This window comes from Colius striatus, chromosome 2, assembly GCF_028858725.1.
Source record: "Colius striatus isolate bColStr4 chromosome 2, bColStr4.1.hap1, whole genome shotgun sequence".
In the NCBI taxonomy this organism is placed as follows: domain Eukaryota; kingdom Metazoa; phylum Chordata; class Aves; order Coliiformes; family Coliidae; genus Colius; species Colius striatus.
Genome location: NC_084760.1, coordinates 45,683,715 through 45,699,201, shown reverse-complemented (window position 1 = coordinate 45,699,201; position 15,487 = coordinate 45,683,715). Strand labels below are relative to the sequence as shown.

Below are 15,487 nucleotides of genomic sequence, written 5' to 3'. Positions count from 1 at the left end.
CTGCGTGGTACTTAGTTGCTCTCTTGGGTTATGTCATTACAAGTTTAAAGGTCCTAATTACTAGAAACTAGGAGGCTTTCACAGGAAAAGCTGTAACACCATCTGCTATCACATACTGCTTCAAAGGACCAAATTTCTTTCAGAGCTACAGGAGATTTTATCTTGAAACAGGTGAAGCTAAATAAAAAAATCCTGGGCATCAATGGAGGTCCTTGGGATTTCCACTGGAGTTACTAAGAACAGAAGAATTTAATCTACTAGGAGTTTCTGGAGACAAAGATGTCTTTGTTCCAGCTGAGACAGTCATAAGGAGGTAGAAACATCCTGCTGAGTGGATATGCCTATAAGGCAGAGCCCAAAAGCCACAGATAGATGAATTTAGGAAACAAACCATCACAAGCACCTGGAATTGCTGTGCACTCCAAGGTCATCACAACCAAAGCAGATCTCAACTTGAGTTTCATTTGAACTCTAAACTGGGAATGAATCTCAAAGATCATGACCTAGTGCATCCACGGGTTGTTAGCCCTGCCATTCAGAGGCATTAACAACTTGCCAGGGCCATGTTCTGATACAAGTCTGCTCTATTTCACAGAAGGATTACATTTTAACACAGAAAGGTCAATTACTTCTCCCTACAAGAAGGCACAGAACAAGAATTCTTGCCATTAAAGGCTAGTTTCTGACAGCCTCGCTGATGGTGGGTAGCATATTCAGAACATGATTAATGCCACTGATCTCCTAGGGATTCACAAAATGCACAGCCCAGCAAAGGGCATACACACTCTGCTTTTAATTGAAGTCCCAACTGGAGCAGAATTCACTATTTCCAAGACAATGCATATCTATACTGCAATTTTACCAATTACTGTAATTAGGGCATATCTTCTGAAATTACCTCAAAGGTCAGGAGTGATGGGTACTGTAACAGCTCCACGCACCATTTCCCAGCATAAACACAGTCTAGATTTAAGTGTCTTCTCTGCTCAGCGGGAACCCCCTTGTATCTTCCCTCCCCTTGCAGCAGGGCTAATTACACACTTCTTTAAATCTTTCCAAATCGGTTTAAAAGTATCATGATACTGTGACACTTTTTGGTACCAATATTGTGAAAGAATCAAAGGGACTTGCTCATTGCTAGTCTCAAATCTACAGTTAAAAAAACCCCAAACAAACAAGGAAACAAGTAACCCTTTTCCAATCCTCTTTGCTTTAGAAATTTATGTGCCTTCCAACAGTCCTAAGAAGAGGAAAATAAGCTTAACAGTAGGAGTCTATCATGCCCTTGCTGTGGGAGCAGGTTTGATCAGTTACACAGTGTTCTGCTTACCATTTCTAATTACTTTGTCCTAGTCCAAAATGCACACTTTTTTTATCTGGCTGAGTTATACGTAACACTCCCAATTGTATCAGAGGTCTTTATACTTAACAGTAGGAATAGCCTAAAGGACTGTTTTCTTGCTCACATCTCAAGAGTGCCCACTGGAGGATTCTGGTTGGAAGACACATCAGATACAAAGAGGAGGCACCTGGACAGAACATCAGTTTGAGGGAAGGCCTTGAAGTATTTTTAAAGGCGATAAAACTCTGGAAGATGTCTCCTTTTCTAGATTTCACAGAAGTTTCATGTTCTCTCTTCAATACTTTATTTTGCTTTTAATGATTGCCATGGTCCCAAGATTCAGCTACCCTGAGGATCTGACAGCTCATTCTGAGGCAGATAGGGCTTGATTCATTAAATCCATTAAAAGTAGGGTCAGCACTAGAAGCAGAGTGGGAAAAGTGGAGGAACCTAAAAGACCCGTTATGCCCCTGGCAGCCTGAGTCATTGAGAAAGGAAACAACTCCCCAGGGTATTAGCTAGAGCCCTACCCTCAGCTTCAGATACAAATGTGCCTGTCAGCCAGAAACCCTCTGCAAAAACAGTTCAGTCCACAGGCAGCAATGGCACAGATCACTACTGCCAGGTCTGTACAGGGGGCACACTTCTGAAACTGCAGAGATGACAGAAACGTCTTCAGAAACACACTGGTTGCCTGAGGTTTTGATGCAAAGGCAGGAGAAAGGACGAGGAAGGGTTTGTGATTCCAATGGAATAAGGAGAAGAAATGTTTCTCCTTTCTGACCAGCATCAATTTGGTCTTGCTGGGGTTTAACTTGCAGCCAGCTGCTTTTAATCCAAAAAATTAATTTCCTGTAGACATTTTACTGCTGTGCTTAACAAAGATGTCTCTTAGAAATGGCAGGAATGGACTCTGCATGGCAAAGGTTGACTCTGCAGGGCTAAAATGAATTAAAAGGCACAATAATTACATTTGTCCTTATAGTCAATCCTGGAGTCTTAATTTAGATGAGCTCCTACTGAAGCCAGAAACTCCTGCCTCAGAACAAATGAGTAAAGCCCCTAGGATGTGGCCACACCGAATCAGAGTGCAAAGCCTTTTGTTAATTTGTTAATGATATCTGCAGTTTACTTACCAGTGAATATAACAGTGTTCAAGCTAGATTTTCCCCATAACTCCATGAAATGAACCACGTCCCCAAATCTAAGGGAGGGATGTCCAGTGAACACAACACATGGCTGCTTGAAGTCATTGCTGAAGTCTCCATGGATGCTGGGATAATGTTTCAATTTGTTTGTCTGAATGAGCTGAAATAAAAACAAAAATCCAGACATTACAAGCTTTTATTCCTCTGTGTTCTGTAGTTCAATATTTTTTTTGACAGGAGATTTAAAATATTCTATAGTTTATCTCTAAATCATCAAGTCTCTTCCTGCATATTCCCTAGATTTTCCAACAGATTTAGTCATGACCATCCTAAATGTTATGAAAAGAAAGTCAGAGTGTGGGGCCAGGGGCCTCTAAGCCCTTGCTCTCATTTCTTTGGTACCAGTACTAATGGTAACTAAGAGGAAACTCTGCAAACACTCCCTGCTTAGAGTTTCCTGGAGTGAAAAGAGTGTTCAGCTGCCAAATTCAAAACAAGCTATTTTTTCCTATTTGCCATGTCTACAAAGAGCTCTGGGCACTGATGTCCAACCTGGTTTTCTAGCATTACATAGTGCCAGGCAATTTTGCCTTCGCCAGTATTTTGCTGTGACTTTCACTGGTATAACAGGCCCATAGAAAGTCAAGTCTCCTGAAAAAAACATATGAAAGATCAGACTGACTTGCTCTTCCTTAATTATTGCTGAAACTAGTACTAGCAATGAAGTGAGAGCAGTAAGAAGTACTTGTGACTAGGGTTGGCAAACAGAATCTAATCAACTATGCATGTGGAACAGATTTCTTTAGTAAGATGCTAGTTATAATTTAGTTATCAAGGCACTTTTTGAAGAAGAATTTTACATTGTTTCTCCTGCCACTGTTTTCTAATCGGCAAATACAGTTCAACTTTAAAAGCAATTGAAAAGATCGGTCTGCTAAACACACTCATGCAACGCTTTGCAAGTATTTTCTTGGCAGGTATATGCTTCCATCCCCAGTCTGAAATAAGTGTAAATACAGTTTTCTTTAAAAGTATGCAATTTAACACAATGGGACCACACACTGAAAAACTAAGAACATACACAGAAATAAAGAGTGTGAAAGAGGGTAATGGCGTTTCCTTTGTTGGTCAGTTTTTAAAGGAGGTGGGTCTGTTCATCAGAAATCTCTCATACTTTGCCATATCCTGCCAGGCATTGCAGCATTACTCAAAACACAGAATTCCCACATGCAGAGTTCAACAAGGCATTTCTCAGCTGCTGTGCTGTGGAAGGATACAGTTAATTCCCAAACAGCATGTTCTTCACTAAATGTCATAACGTGATGTGTGTGCGCGCATCATGCCTTTCCAGCAGAAAACCCTGCCACTCAGGACATTCCTCTTTGTTCTAACATACGTGATTTTCAAAAGAAGAATTAAGAAAGAATGTTACGATAGGCAACTTTTTTTGGTCTCTCAAAGCTGTTGATTCATCTTTTCAGATTCTTTTTTGTTACTTTTTGCCACGGTAGCTCTAAGTCAAGGTAGTGTGCGTACATGGAGATGAACAGAAAGCTGAGAATTCTGATGCTTCTTTAAGCCTCTTCAGAAACTTATGAACAGCAAAGTACTTCAGAACTTATGGTTATTATGCAATTATGCTCTTAATTGAATTTAGCATCATTAAACAAAAGTAATAAACCTACTCAGCTTCTAGCTGTCACCACCTAAAGATATGCTTTGGAGCTAGAACAATGTACAAATCTCCCCTCAATACCCTTTCAATAACAGAAAGCTGGCAGCACATGGGTGTCAATATTTATATCTTTCTCCTCTGCTTCCTCAAGTTTGGTCTCCTTCAAGCTCCTAACAGGGTCAGGGTGATTTTGCATTTGGCTTCCCACATGTCCTGTTTATAACTGCCATGCAAGACCTAGATGGCTGGGATGGAATGGGATGGCATAATTCCTTCTGGGGTTTGATGGAAGATGGAAACTGTAGGTGGACATGGCCCGTTACATCCACATGGATCTTGGATCATGGAGGAAGTAGTTAGGGGACTACATTTTCTGCAGCTTGCTAGTAATATCAAATTTCTGTTTAATCTTCAAGAGGCAAATTTGCAAAAAAAAACCAAACCCATCCAATAACCGCTCTGGCAGTTAATATGCACTGAATCTTAAAAACATTTCTGCAATTAAGACTGGTAAAGATTTCTGATTAACACATCTGGAGTGCAATATTTAGCATCTAAACTTAGCTCCAGTAATAAAAACTGCAGTTTAGCAGACAACAGGCAAAACAAATTTGATCCCATAAAATACTGGCATTTAAAAGAATGGGTAGGGAATGGCTCCACTAAGCTTTTTCCTGTTTCTTTGAGGGAAGCCAAAAGCCTCCAAAGTGAAGTTGAAAAAGCAGTTTCAACTGGGTAAACTAGAAGAAGGGGACAATTTGTAATTAAATGGGATACGTGATGTTCCAGGGCAAAACTTTGTCAGGGACCAGTAGTTAGCTAAATGGAAGACATTTCTACAGCTAACATTTATGTAACACACTCCGGAAAATCACAAACTGTTCTTCCAGCACTGTGTCACAGGTTCCTTAGGATTCTTATATTTGCATACAGCACTTAAATCTCTGCTAAGATTTGAGAGCAGCACTATGTGCAAAAGCATTCTCAACAGCTTGTTTCACTGCTATACCTATACAAACGTTCATTGTTTATGAACATAAAAGTTGTGTTCTCTGCAAAGCATTATGGAAGCTTCAAATGTCTCCCTGTTATTACTTTATAGAGATACACGGGATCTCTAATTCAGTTTTCAGGGCCTTGGGTTTTGTCTGTGTCATTTTTTAATTCTTATTTTTAATTTCCAGCAAACAAAACCTGTGGCGTAACACTGGGGTGCACTGCTTCTAACTGAGGTGCTAACTCAGGAGAGAAAAAGGACACATCTTGAATCTCCAGAACTGTGTCCTAAGGTGTGGTGATTTTTTTTCTCTATCTTTTCATTTTCCTACAGTCAGAGAATCATTTTGGTTGGAAAAAACCTTTAAGATCATCAGTCCAACCACTAACCTATTTTTTCTTGGAAGACCTCTTCTGACAATACTACTGAAGCTCCATACTTTAGGCTCACAACCTCACAGCTGGACACAGCTGGAGTGGAAGGCTCCGAATCCAAGTTCAGAGGCATTCTACTCACTCCAGTGATAAAGCCGCTGGTAGATTTTCGTGTCTATAGCAAAGTCTTTTCTAATTACCCAATCAAAAATATATGGAGCTGAACTTGCAAAAATTTCACAAATCATTAGGGGAACTAAACTTGTATGATTTGCACAGGTCTTTTACATCTCCTGATGAGATGGGTTGTATAAGCACGATAGTCATTACTATGTCACATTCAGATCTCCAATCTGTACCAAGACTGAGACAAAACCAATGCCTGGCATTTAGCTAACCAGCATTTTCAAAATGGGACTCATTCCTGGAAAGCAGAGGCAACGTTCAGAGCATCTTTCTACAGAAAGAACCATTATTGACTGAAGGCATAAGATATAGAGGATGGTAAAGTACTAAACTGAGACTGAGAAGAGATGTGGTTTTTTTTAAATCCCAAATGGTTATGCTTCCCTTTAAAGTGGTAGACTTGATTTACAGGGTCAGCAACTGCTGCTATAAACAGGATAAATCTCCAGAGCCTTTGTGTACCCTTTATTGAAGTGAGCCAAAATACACTGCTATTTACTCTGTGTGTGGTTGTGTGTTCTGTATCCAGAATTTTGAACAGATGCAGTTCTTATCAGTGAGTGAGGGAGGCTCATATTACTTCACCTCCCTCACTCACTCCTTCGTAGGACCAACACTAACAGAGGACTAATTCTACAGAACATTACAAGAGAAAACATAATCCCATATAGTCACTTGGTTCCAGGTATTTATTGCTTTGAATGTTATGCAGGAACTGGTATATGGAGGAGGGAATCAAAGACAAAGAAGACAAATGCTAGTATTTAAGATCACAGAATCAATATTACTCCCGCTCTGCCTGTTTTTTTTGAGTCAGAAAGAGGCTTTTCACAGCTATTTCTCTTAGATGTTGCTAACAGAATCCTTAATAAGAGGATAGTAAATCCAAATACTTCCTCCACTAGCAAATATTGATCAATATAAATTACCTCTCCAATTCTTTCTGTTGCAGACACTTAAGAGTCTAGCTTCACTTCTAGTTTGAAATCACCTGTGTCAAGATTGAGCAGAAAGGAAAAGGAGCAAAAGCCTCTCATTTTGCTTTGCTAAAACAATTCAACTATTCATTTATAAAGTCTATACCTCCACAAATGGGATGGTGTGGAGTGTACAAGCCATGGTTCCAGTTGACATGGTCAGGGAGATGGCTAATTCCTCAAATGGAGATAAGGACAGGGAGATCAACCTCAAATGTGGCTGTGTTAGGATGGGACATTCCCATGTGCTGAAGGAATTTGGCAAAACACCACAAGTTGGTCTGATAACAGAGTAACATTTCTAAAGAAAACGAATCACTGATATATGTTCCATGATATGTCAGCTCAGCATTGTGAAGCTTAAATCTAAGCCTATCTAGACAGTTGATCCTCGAATGTAACTGAAACAGTGCCTTGGAAATGCAAGCCACCACCTCTCTCAGCCAGCCTGCCGTAGTCACAAACATTTGGAAAAATGCAAAGTTTTCATCTTTGCAGAAGCTTCCAACACTACTTCAGTTTCAACTCCTTCTCTTCTCTTCTCTTCTCTTCTCTTCTCTTCTCTTCTCTTCTCTTCTCTTCTCTTCTCTTCTCTTCTCTTCTCTTCTCTTCTCTTCTCTTCTCTTCATCACAACTGCTGGTAAAAAATTGAATTGCCACTTTTGTTTAAGTGTAAGGAGAGCCATTCAGAGAACTGACATTCCCTAACTGACTATTTCTCCATTCCATCAGTTTTTGTCCTGATAAATCACAGGCTGGAATGTAGAACATGCCTGCCCTGGACTCTTAATTCACTCCAACAGAGTCACAGCAACTCTTACCCCAGCAATCACAGAGAAATGCTTTTATAAAAGAAGCTCTTTTAGTTTGTGCACTGCTAAAAGGCTGCACGTGAGACTTCAAAAGCTCATGCAAGACTCTGGATGCTCCATTCATATTAACTGTACCAGGAATTGATGTCCAAATCCATCCTTACAAGTCTGAAGCACTTTAGCCCATGTGCTTGCTCATAACAGAGAGAAAGTGTATTGCCTGTTTACTCAGACCAGATGTTAGGAAACAAATTGCCACTTCAAAAAGTTGTATGCAGTGTAACTGAGTAGGAGGAGATACAATGAATACTTAACTACTACATTAAAGCAGAAGTTACAAGAAGGGAGTGGAAGTGTTTTGAGTTCTCTGCAGAACTGAACAGTGTGTCTGGTCTTACTCAGCACAACAGAACAAGGAATGAGTTCAAAACAGGTAAAATAAACCATAAACTTGGAAAACTTCCATGCAAAGAGAATGAAAAAGCTGCAAACAAACTTGTGAAGAGAGAAGAATAATATGAAATAAAACCAGTAATTGTAGAGAAAGTGCTTTTTTTAATCTGCTTGTAACAATAATAAAGGGATAGTTAACTGAAATGCCAAATACAATCAGAACTGATTGAAGGAAGTAAACACCCTTTGATACTATGCGTCAGGCACCAGTGGAACTCATTGCTGCAAGAGACCATATCAACAATTTGGGGGATTTTTTTGCCTTGTTTGTTTTGAAATCTTGCTGTTTATAGAGCTAAAAGGAACATTGAATTTCAGGACCAGACAGCGTGCTGGGCTGGTCTTGTTCCGTAGATAATTAGAAGCTTATTTCCTGGCCTGTCCCTTTCTGATGTACCATGCCAGGCATGTTATTAATGCTTGCTAATAACTAAGAGGCATGTCTGGGTAATTCCCTATTTTCTTCCAACAATTGAGCAGCTAAGCACATCCTTTCATGATGGGCAATTTCCGTATAGTTTACACTGCACAAGCCTACCATTACTTTGAAAAAAGTAAGGCAATTCTCCACTAACAACCTATCCAATAGAAATGATCATTCAATGTCTGTTTCTGAAACTCATTAAAAAATCCCTTAAATACTAATAAGCAGAGCTCCTGATTGTGAGGCTGTGGAGTCACAGATTTAGAAAGAGAGCATCTACCTAAGACAAAAAGCTGGCTGCCGAGTCAGACTCTAACTTAGTAACTGGAAGCTTTGAGTCCAAGTCCTTGCTCCCTTCTAGACTGGTGGCATGGCTGTGGACAGGTTATTCAGGCCAGGTCTCTGTAAGACCATATTTTCTTGGCAAAATTATACCAGAATACTACAGCAGTTGAGTCTACTGTGGATACTCTTTGTAGAAACATAACATAACAGGGTTTCTGCCAGGGAATAAACAATACACTTGCTAAAGATTGTACTGAAAAGAGGTTAAATAGATGTTTTACATTATACGAGCTATGTATATGGTTTTAGCTGCAAGTTTCTGCCCCTCTTCTGCTAACACTGTTCCAGCTCTGTATTTCATAGAAGAATCCCAGCTCTTCCCCCATGCCTTAGAGACAGCATGACAGCATTAAGCCATAACCAGCTGTAGGTATCACTAAAACTGGAATGCAGTCCAAGGGTGCTGAGAATCAGAGAGATAAAAGGATGACAGTAGCTGACCCTCAGAAGACAGCAACAAGGAACCAAAGGCATGTGGTGAGCACTGGGTACCTGACATGGATGTTATCGTACTGTGTTGGTGAGTGTGGGTGTCTTACATGTCAGTCATCTATGTAACTCTCAACATGCTTTGATTGCCTTAAACCAAACTAAACCAAACCATGCATCTTACAGAACAGCAAGGAGCAATCTGATCTAGTGTTCTCAAGCATGTCTGAACTTCAGTGATTTAAGACCTTAGGAAAAGCACTAAATGAAATAGCAGCCTTGGTTTTTCTTTGTCTGGGTATCACTTTGATTTGGTTTGCTATTAAGCCTGGCTTTTTAAAGAGTGTTGCTATATGCCTTGGGCCACTGCCTCCTACCACAAAGCCTGGTTTTGCAACACAGTCAATATACATCAGGAATTAGTAATGAAGAGACCATTTAGTTCATCATGGGGTGTGGGTAGTGCAGGTTACTTCACATCCCAGTATTTATACAGCAGCTGTAAGTGAACACCCAAACATATAACCTTAGTTGTGTTAGATAACTTACATTGAAACATGCCGTATTTCAGATGGAAGCTCCGTGCTGAAAGTCCTTAAGGCTACAGCCATTTCATAGTCTGGGAGCCACAAGGATGTGTGTACATAATATATTGTGTCATTTAGCACATTTAAGGCAACCCTTAGTCAAAAAATGTACAAAGTCAAAGAATGGTTTCCTATCAATGGATCTGGATAAAGCTGTTTGTGCTTCTCAGGATAAAAGTCCTCGGCTTTGTGGGTCATAGTCTGTATGATTTGGCATTGTCAAGCAATGCCTGTACCTGTAATGCATGTTACTCTGTCTGTGCACTGCATTTTGTCTTAAGGAAGCTGATCCACTGCCTTGAGTTCTTTCCTAGATAATTACTTTGATCTGTACATGAAGCACAGAGGAATGTCTCATCAGCTAAACAATAATTTGGCAAAATCTCATTATCAATAGGGCTCTGGAGAATATAAAATGTCCTAAAAATTAGAGGACACAGTTATCACTCTATAAACACAAGGATTCATCATATAAGATGGGTTAATTAAGCCAGTCTTTGACACATGCATGTTTGGCTTGTCATTTTTGGAAGGGCTTTCACTTAAACCTGCCAGTTCCAGTGCATATTGTGAACTAAAATTTTAAACCAATGTCTTTGTTAGGGTTGTCAGTGAAAGCAATGACACTGTGGATCAACAAGGACACCCCAGAAAGCAAAGATGCAAGGGAAATTAGAAAGCACAGCCAGCAGCTTGGCTACAGAGTTTTGTACTCAGAGATCAGGCTTTGGAATTGATTTATTGGTATGAATGAATATTTTGTTACAAATAGAAGTGGTGAATAGGTGGTGGCTTGCCTTGCAGTCTGCATTATTCTTGGTAACAGATTATACATAATTCACTGTGCATCCTGCTTGAAATGCAATCAAGCATTTGAAAAGAGTAGGGGCTTCTGGTCAGATCCTGCTTCCAACAGCGCCTTTGAAGCAACTATAGATAATAGATACAATGGGCAATTTCCAGAATAAGTCTCTGGTTGAGATATCTCAGCGGAAAAGAAAATCCAATGCCTAAAAAAAATATTTAATCTCTGGACTCTTAAAACTGCAACGACCACTCTGAATGTCTCTTCAAACAGTTTTGACCACAGGAACTAAAGGAGCTAGTTTTTTGAGATGGCGTGCTGCAAATGGCTCACTGTCTCACAGCGGTAGGATTCACTCAAAATTACTTCTCAGCCCCATTTCTTCTTGCCTGGCCTCTCACTTCAGTGGGAAAGCTTACCTGTTCTCAGTGGAGAAGTAAGAAATTTCCTTTCTTGATATGTGAGATAACGTCAAAGCCATGAGTTATAAGACGTTTATTTAATGTCTGGCTGGCTAAAACTTCACCTGAAATTAATGAAGATCCCTTCAACATATGTTGCAGTGAGAAACCTCCCAAAGATAGGAACTTAATTCTTCTTTGCTTCAGTAAGATGCTAGCTCAAGTAATTTCATTTAAAATTGCCAGTGACAACACTGGGTGCTGTAAGCTTTAACTTGTTTATATCAAACCTCTCTTTCAAGATACCATTTCTCCTGCAGCAGACCACATGGTGCCTATTTCATCTAGGGAGGTAGGAGATGAGATGACTAAGCTGCCTCAGATAACAAGCTCTTAGTTTTCCAAACTTTAAAAAAACCTGCTTAGACAAAAAGAATATTCGTGGTTGCAGTCTGATAAGAGCAAACATTCAACCATGTGTATGCCAGATAGCCTTCTGTGGGGGAGGAAGTAAAACAGGCGAGCATATGCAAGTTATACGCTGAAATAAACATCATGATAATTTTTGAGGAAACAACATCATTCATTCCTCCCCCACGCTCCCAAATTGATCACAGAAAGCAAAGGAAAAAAACCCCAAACTTGTAGGAATAATGACATAAAAATATCAAATAGCTGTAGAAGCTTTAATCAGAAAAACAATTGCCGTACAGAACTGTTTTTCAGAATGCCACTCACTCTGTGATCTTAGCACGCCGAGACCATGGTTTACTTACCTCAGCATGAGGAAAAGGAGGTTCTGGAAGATATACTTTTGTTTGTTTGTTATGACACAACCTTTAAAAGAAAAGGAAAATAAGCTGGGTTAGAGAGATGTGGAAGATGCCGCAGCATTTGCTGCCATCTACTGTTACACTTTTTCTGGAGAAAGCCATTTCGTATGTGTGGCATTAGGTTGGCAAAATTACCAATTTGTTCTACTGCTTCCAGTCCTTCTGTTTAGAGGAACAACTACAAGACACAACTCAGTCATAGTGAGATCACTCAAAGAAGATACAAGACAGTTGAAAGTAATTGTGTATGCACTATGTAACAGAACTCCTTTTGATGTTGAAGACAAATTTGTAACTCAACATCCACTTCATTTCATTGTCTAGACCTCAGCAGCTTTTGCAAAGCCAAATCCTGCCAACAGAAAAATCCCACTTGTCTCTTCCCACTTCTCAGCAGTGACTCTTCCTTTTGTTCATTATAATTCAATTCCCCAAAGCATTTTATTATTGCAGCTACGATGTTGGTAAACTGCCTCTCACCATGACATAATGCTCACTGTTACCTGCTATTTTACATCAATCATTTATTTTAAAACATAAATATTGAAAGCTGTTGATTAGCTCGAGCCAAACTCCTGATTCATCATTTTACAGAAGTCCAAGAAAAAAAAAAAGATACTTGTCAGAGGTCTGTGTGATGTTACTGTTATCTGCAGTGACACTGTCCTGGTGGCTTCTTCTGGGAAACAGTACCCATCTCATACTTCCTTCTCTTTATTAAAAAACAATAAGCCTGCGTCAAACTAAATTTGATAAGGTCTAAGAGATACTAAAAGCAGAACATTTCTTTTAGCTGACTAAATAGTAGAACTGGAAGTCTGGAATCCCTGAATTTCAACCCCAGTTCTGACCCCAAAACCTCTGTTGCACACATGTTCAACCTTTGCTTCCGTTTCCACATAAGTAAAATATTCGCCTTACATAGAAGTGTTTGGGGTTTGGCTTTTGAATATAAGCCACCCCAACAAAGTAGAACTAAAAAAAAATTGTGTCTGAACACTTGAGTGTCTGAATTGTACCAGCTGGACACAGCAGACAAAATGACCCAACTGGCATAGGTAGTATTCCTACTACTTTGACAGTACTATTATAACAAGATCTATGCAGCTACCACTTCATCTGCTACAGAAATGTAATCACCATATAATAAGCACAAACCAAACAATTGTTTAACAGTAAACTATATGAGTCAACAGACCCTGATGAGTACATTGCAGTTTGACCAGGACACCAAGGCTTAATTTTCCTACTTTTGCTGAAAGTAATGTGATTAAAATTCAGCAGATTTCAATCCTCTTTACAGTTTTCCTGGAGGATCAACTCACATAAGATTTCCATGACCTCTCTTCTCTTTCCTGAACCCCAGATTTAAAAAAGTGGAGGGGAGGAGAGGGAGGAAAAGCTAACTTAATCTATTTAATAAACTACAGCACATCTCTGTTTGTAAGAATTCAGTTTTAAGTGACTGGGTTCTCTCCTTTCCATATCTCAGAATCACAGAATGGTTGAAGTTGGAAGGGACTTCTTGAGATCATCCTGTTCAAGTCTCTGCTCAAGCACTGTCAGCTAGAGCAGGTTGTCCAGGAGTGGCACCCAGTTGGCTTTCGGTGTCTCTGTAGATAAGATTCCACAACCCCTCTGCGTAGTTCGTGTTTGAACATTCTCACAGTAAAAAAGGTGTGTTTCTTTTGTTCACATGGAATTTCACGTGTCTCAGTTTGTGCCTCTTGTTCTGTCAGTGGGCCCTACTGAGAATAGTCTGGCTTCCCTCATCCTCATTCCCATCAGGTATTTCTACACATTGATACGATCCTCCCAAGCCTCCTGATCTCTAGGCTGAAGAGTCTCAGCTCTCTCAGCCTCTCCTTATCTTTGTGTCATCGTGCTGGCCTCACTCCAGTAGACCCATGGCCTTCTTGTAATGGGAAACCCAGAACTAGGTACAGGGCGCTCCATATTGCCTCATAGGGCTGAGTAGAGAAGGATTCCTTTCCCTGACTTATTGGCAGTGCTCTCTGCCTAGTGCATCCCAGGATACCATTGGCCTTTTGTTGTCATGAAAATACATTGCTGACTCAACAAAAAGGAAGCCTGGAAAAAAATCTACTTTGCTTATATAGGGAGATCATGGTACAGTTTTGGGGCCACTGGATAAGACATGCTATCAGGCACAGCTAAAATTTCAAGTCAGGTACGTCATTTAATCATCAGTGCAAGTACCAAAAGAGACAGATTATCTGAGTTTGTATGTTTTATAGGAAATGATGCTTCCCTAATTATAGAACATCTACTTACACACGCACACACCCCCTCGTGACTCAAGAAACGTGTTCACAATTCTAATCAAGTATAGATTAGAGTATGTTAACCTGCCTTTATCTATTTACCATAGCTAAATGTGGGAATCGAGGCCAATGAAGCAGCCCTTTAACACCTACCACTCGGCAAAAATCTGGGAGAACTCAAGGGAGCTGTTGGCAACAGGTGAGATAAAATAAAAAGGGACATTGGACAGTCCAGCAGAGTCAATGTACTGATACAGGCACTCCAGCAGATCATATATCACTCCAGAGGGGTAACAGGGAACCAGAACATTTCCTCCATTCCGGACAGTCATAGCTAAGGAAGATAAGAAGTTAAAATTAATTAAGAGGATTCATATTTCATTTTTGTAACACAAATCCTTTAATTCAAATATTACATAAGGTATAGGAAGAAGCTATTGCATGATTAGCAGAACACAAAGCATATATGAATTACGAGAAACACTTCTGATCATGAAACACTTTTATTTACTTCTTTCTCCAGACTTAGTGGAGAAAAAAATGTCAGTCCATTAGCTGGGGGGTACACAACAGACTGAGCACATGCAAAACTCCTGACAGGAGAGGGCGGTCTTGCACCAGCACATGAGGATAAATGTGTGCCACAAAACACCTTACCATCAAAATAAACCCTGCTCCATCTATCAGTTGTGCCCTAGAGTGGAAGGACAACAGTTCATGGGTCTCTGCTGAAAGCACTTCACGTGTTCTTTACTCAGTTTTCAGAACTCTAAGATGAAGGGCTGAAGATGTGGTTATTTCAAACAGCTCTCAAAGCTATAAGAGGGTATGGAGTGTTTCTCCTTCTTAAAAACTAAATATTTCGGTCCTTGTGATATAAAAAGAACAGTTTAAAGCTTCCACAAATTGTAGACAGCAATTGTAGACTAGAGCAAAATAAGGAAAGGAGAAAAGAAAAATAGTTTCACTCTGTAGTTAAGTCAGATCTGAGCACAACAGCAAAAGCATGTAAGGAATAAACATTTTGTCCGCCTGGCAGAATGAATCACAAAAATGTTGTACCTTATGGGAAAGGGGAAGCACTTTGTCCAGCTCACTGAGCAATTGCTGCCTCACTAGGATTTCATCTGTGGTCCTGGGGTAAAACCATCTACTGACGTTAATTGCAGTGTAGCAGCACTAACATTAAGCACCAGGGCATTACACAAAAAGCTGTGAAAGAGCCTGAAAATGCATGTATTACATCCCACCATAATCACTTCCTGGACTTCAATTTATTGACAAGCTTTGATGGGGTATGAATGTAGCACATTAAGGGTCTTTTTTGCCCCACCTACATGCTCAAGGAAGACTTTTATGGCTGAATGTTTAAAGATTTGGAGAGCCTAGGGAAATGCAGACTCTGTAGCACGAT

At 39.9% G+C, this 15,487-nt stretch overlaps 1 protein-coding gene across 3 annotated transcripts in view; it reads right to left on the bottom strand.

Moving 5' to 3' along the window:
* Positions 1-15,487, bottom strand: part of INTS9 (integrator complex subunit 9) — a 73,603-nt gene that overhangs the window by 21,874 nt on the left and 36,242 nt on the right. For all 3 annotated transcript variants that reach the window (XM_061990583.1, XM_061990581.1, XM_061990582.1), the window contains 3 exons: positions 14,227-14,407; positions 11,732-11,792; positions 2,479-2,650 (listed from right to left, as the gene is read on the bottom strand). In XM_061990583.1, the coding sequence (XP_061846567.1) occupies positions 2,479-2,650; positions 11,732-11,792; positions 14,227-14,407 (414 nt within the window). The remainder of the gene's footprint in view (positions 1-2,478; positions 2,651-11,731; positions 11,793-14,226; positions 14,408-15,487) is intronic.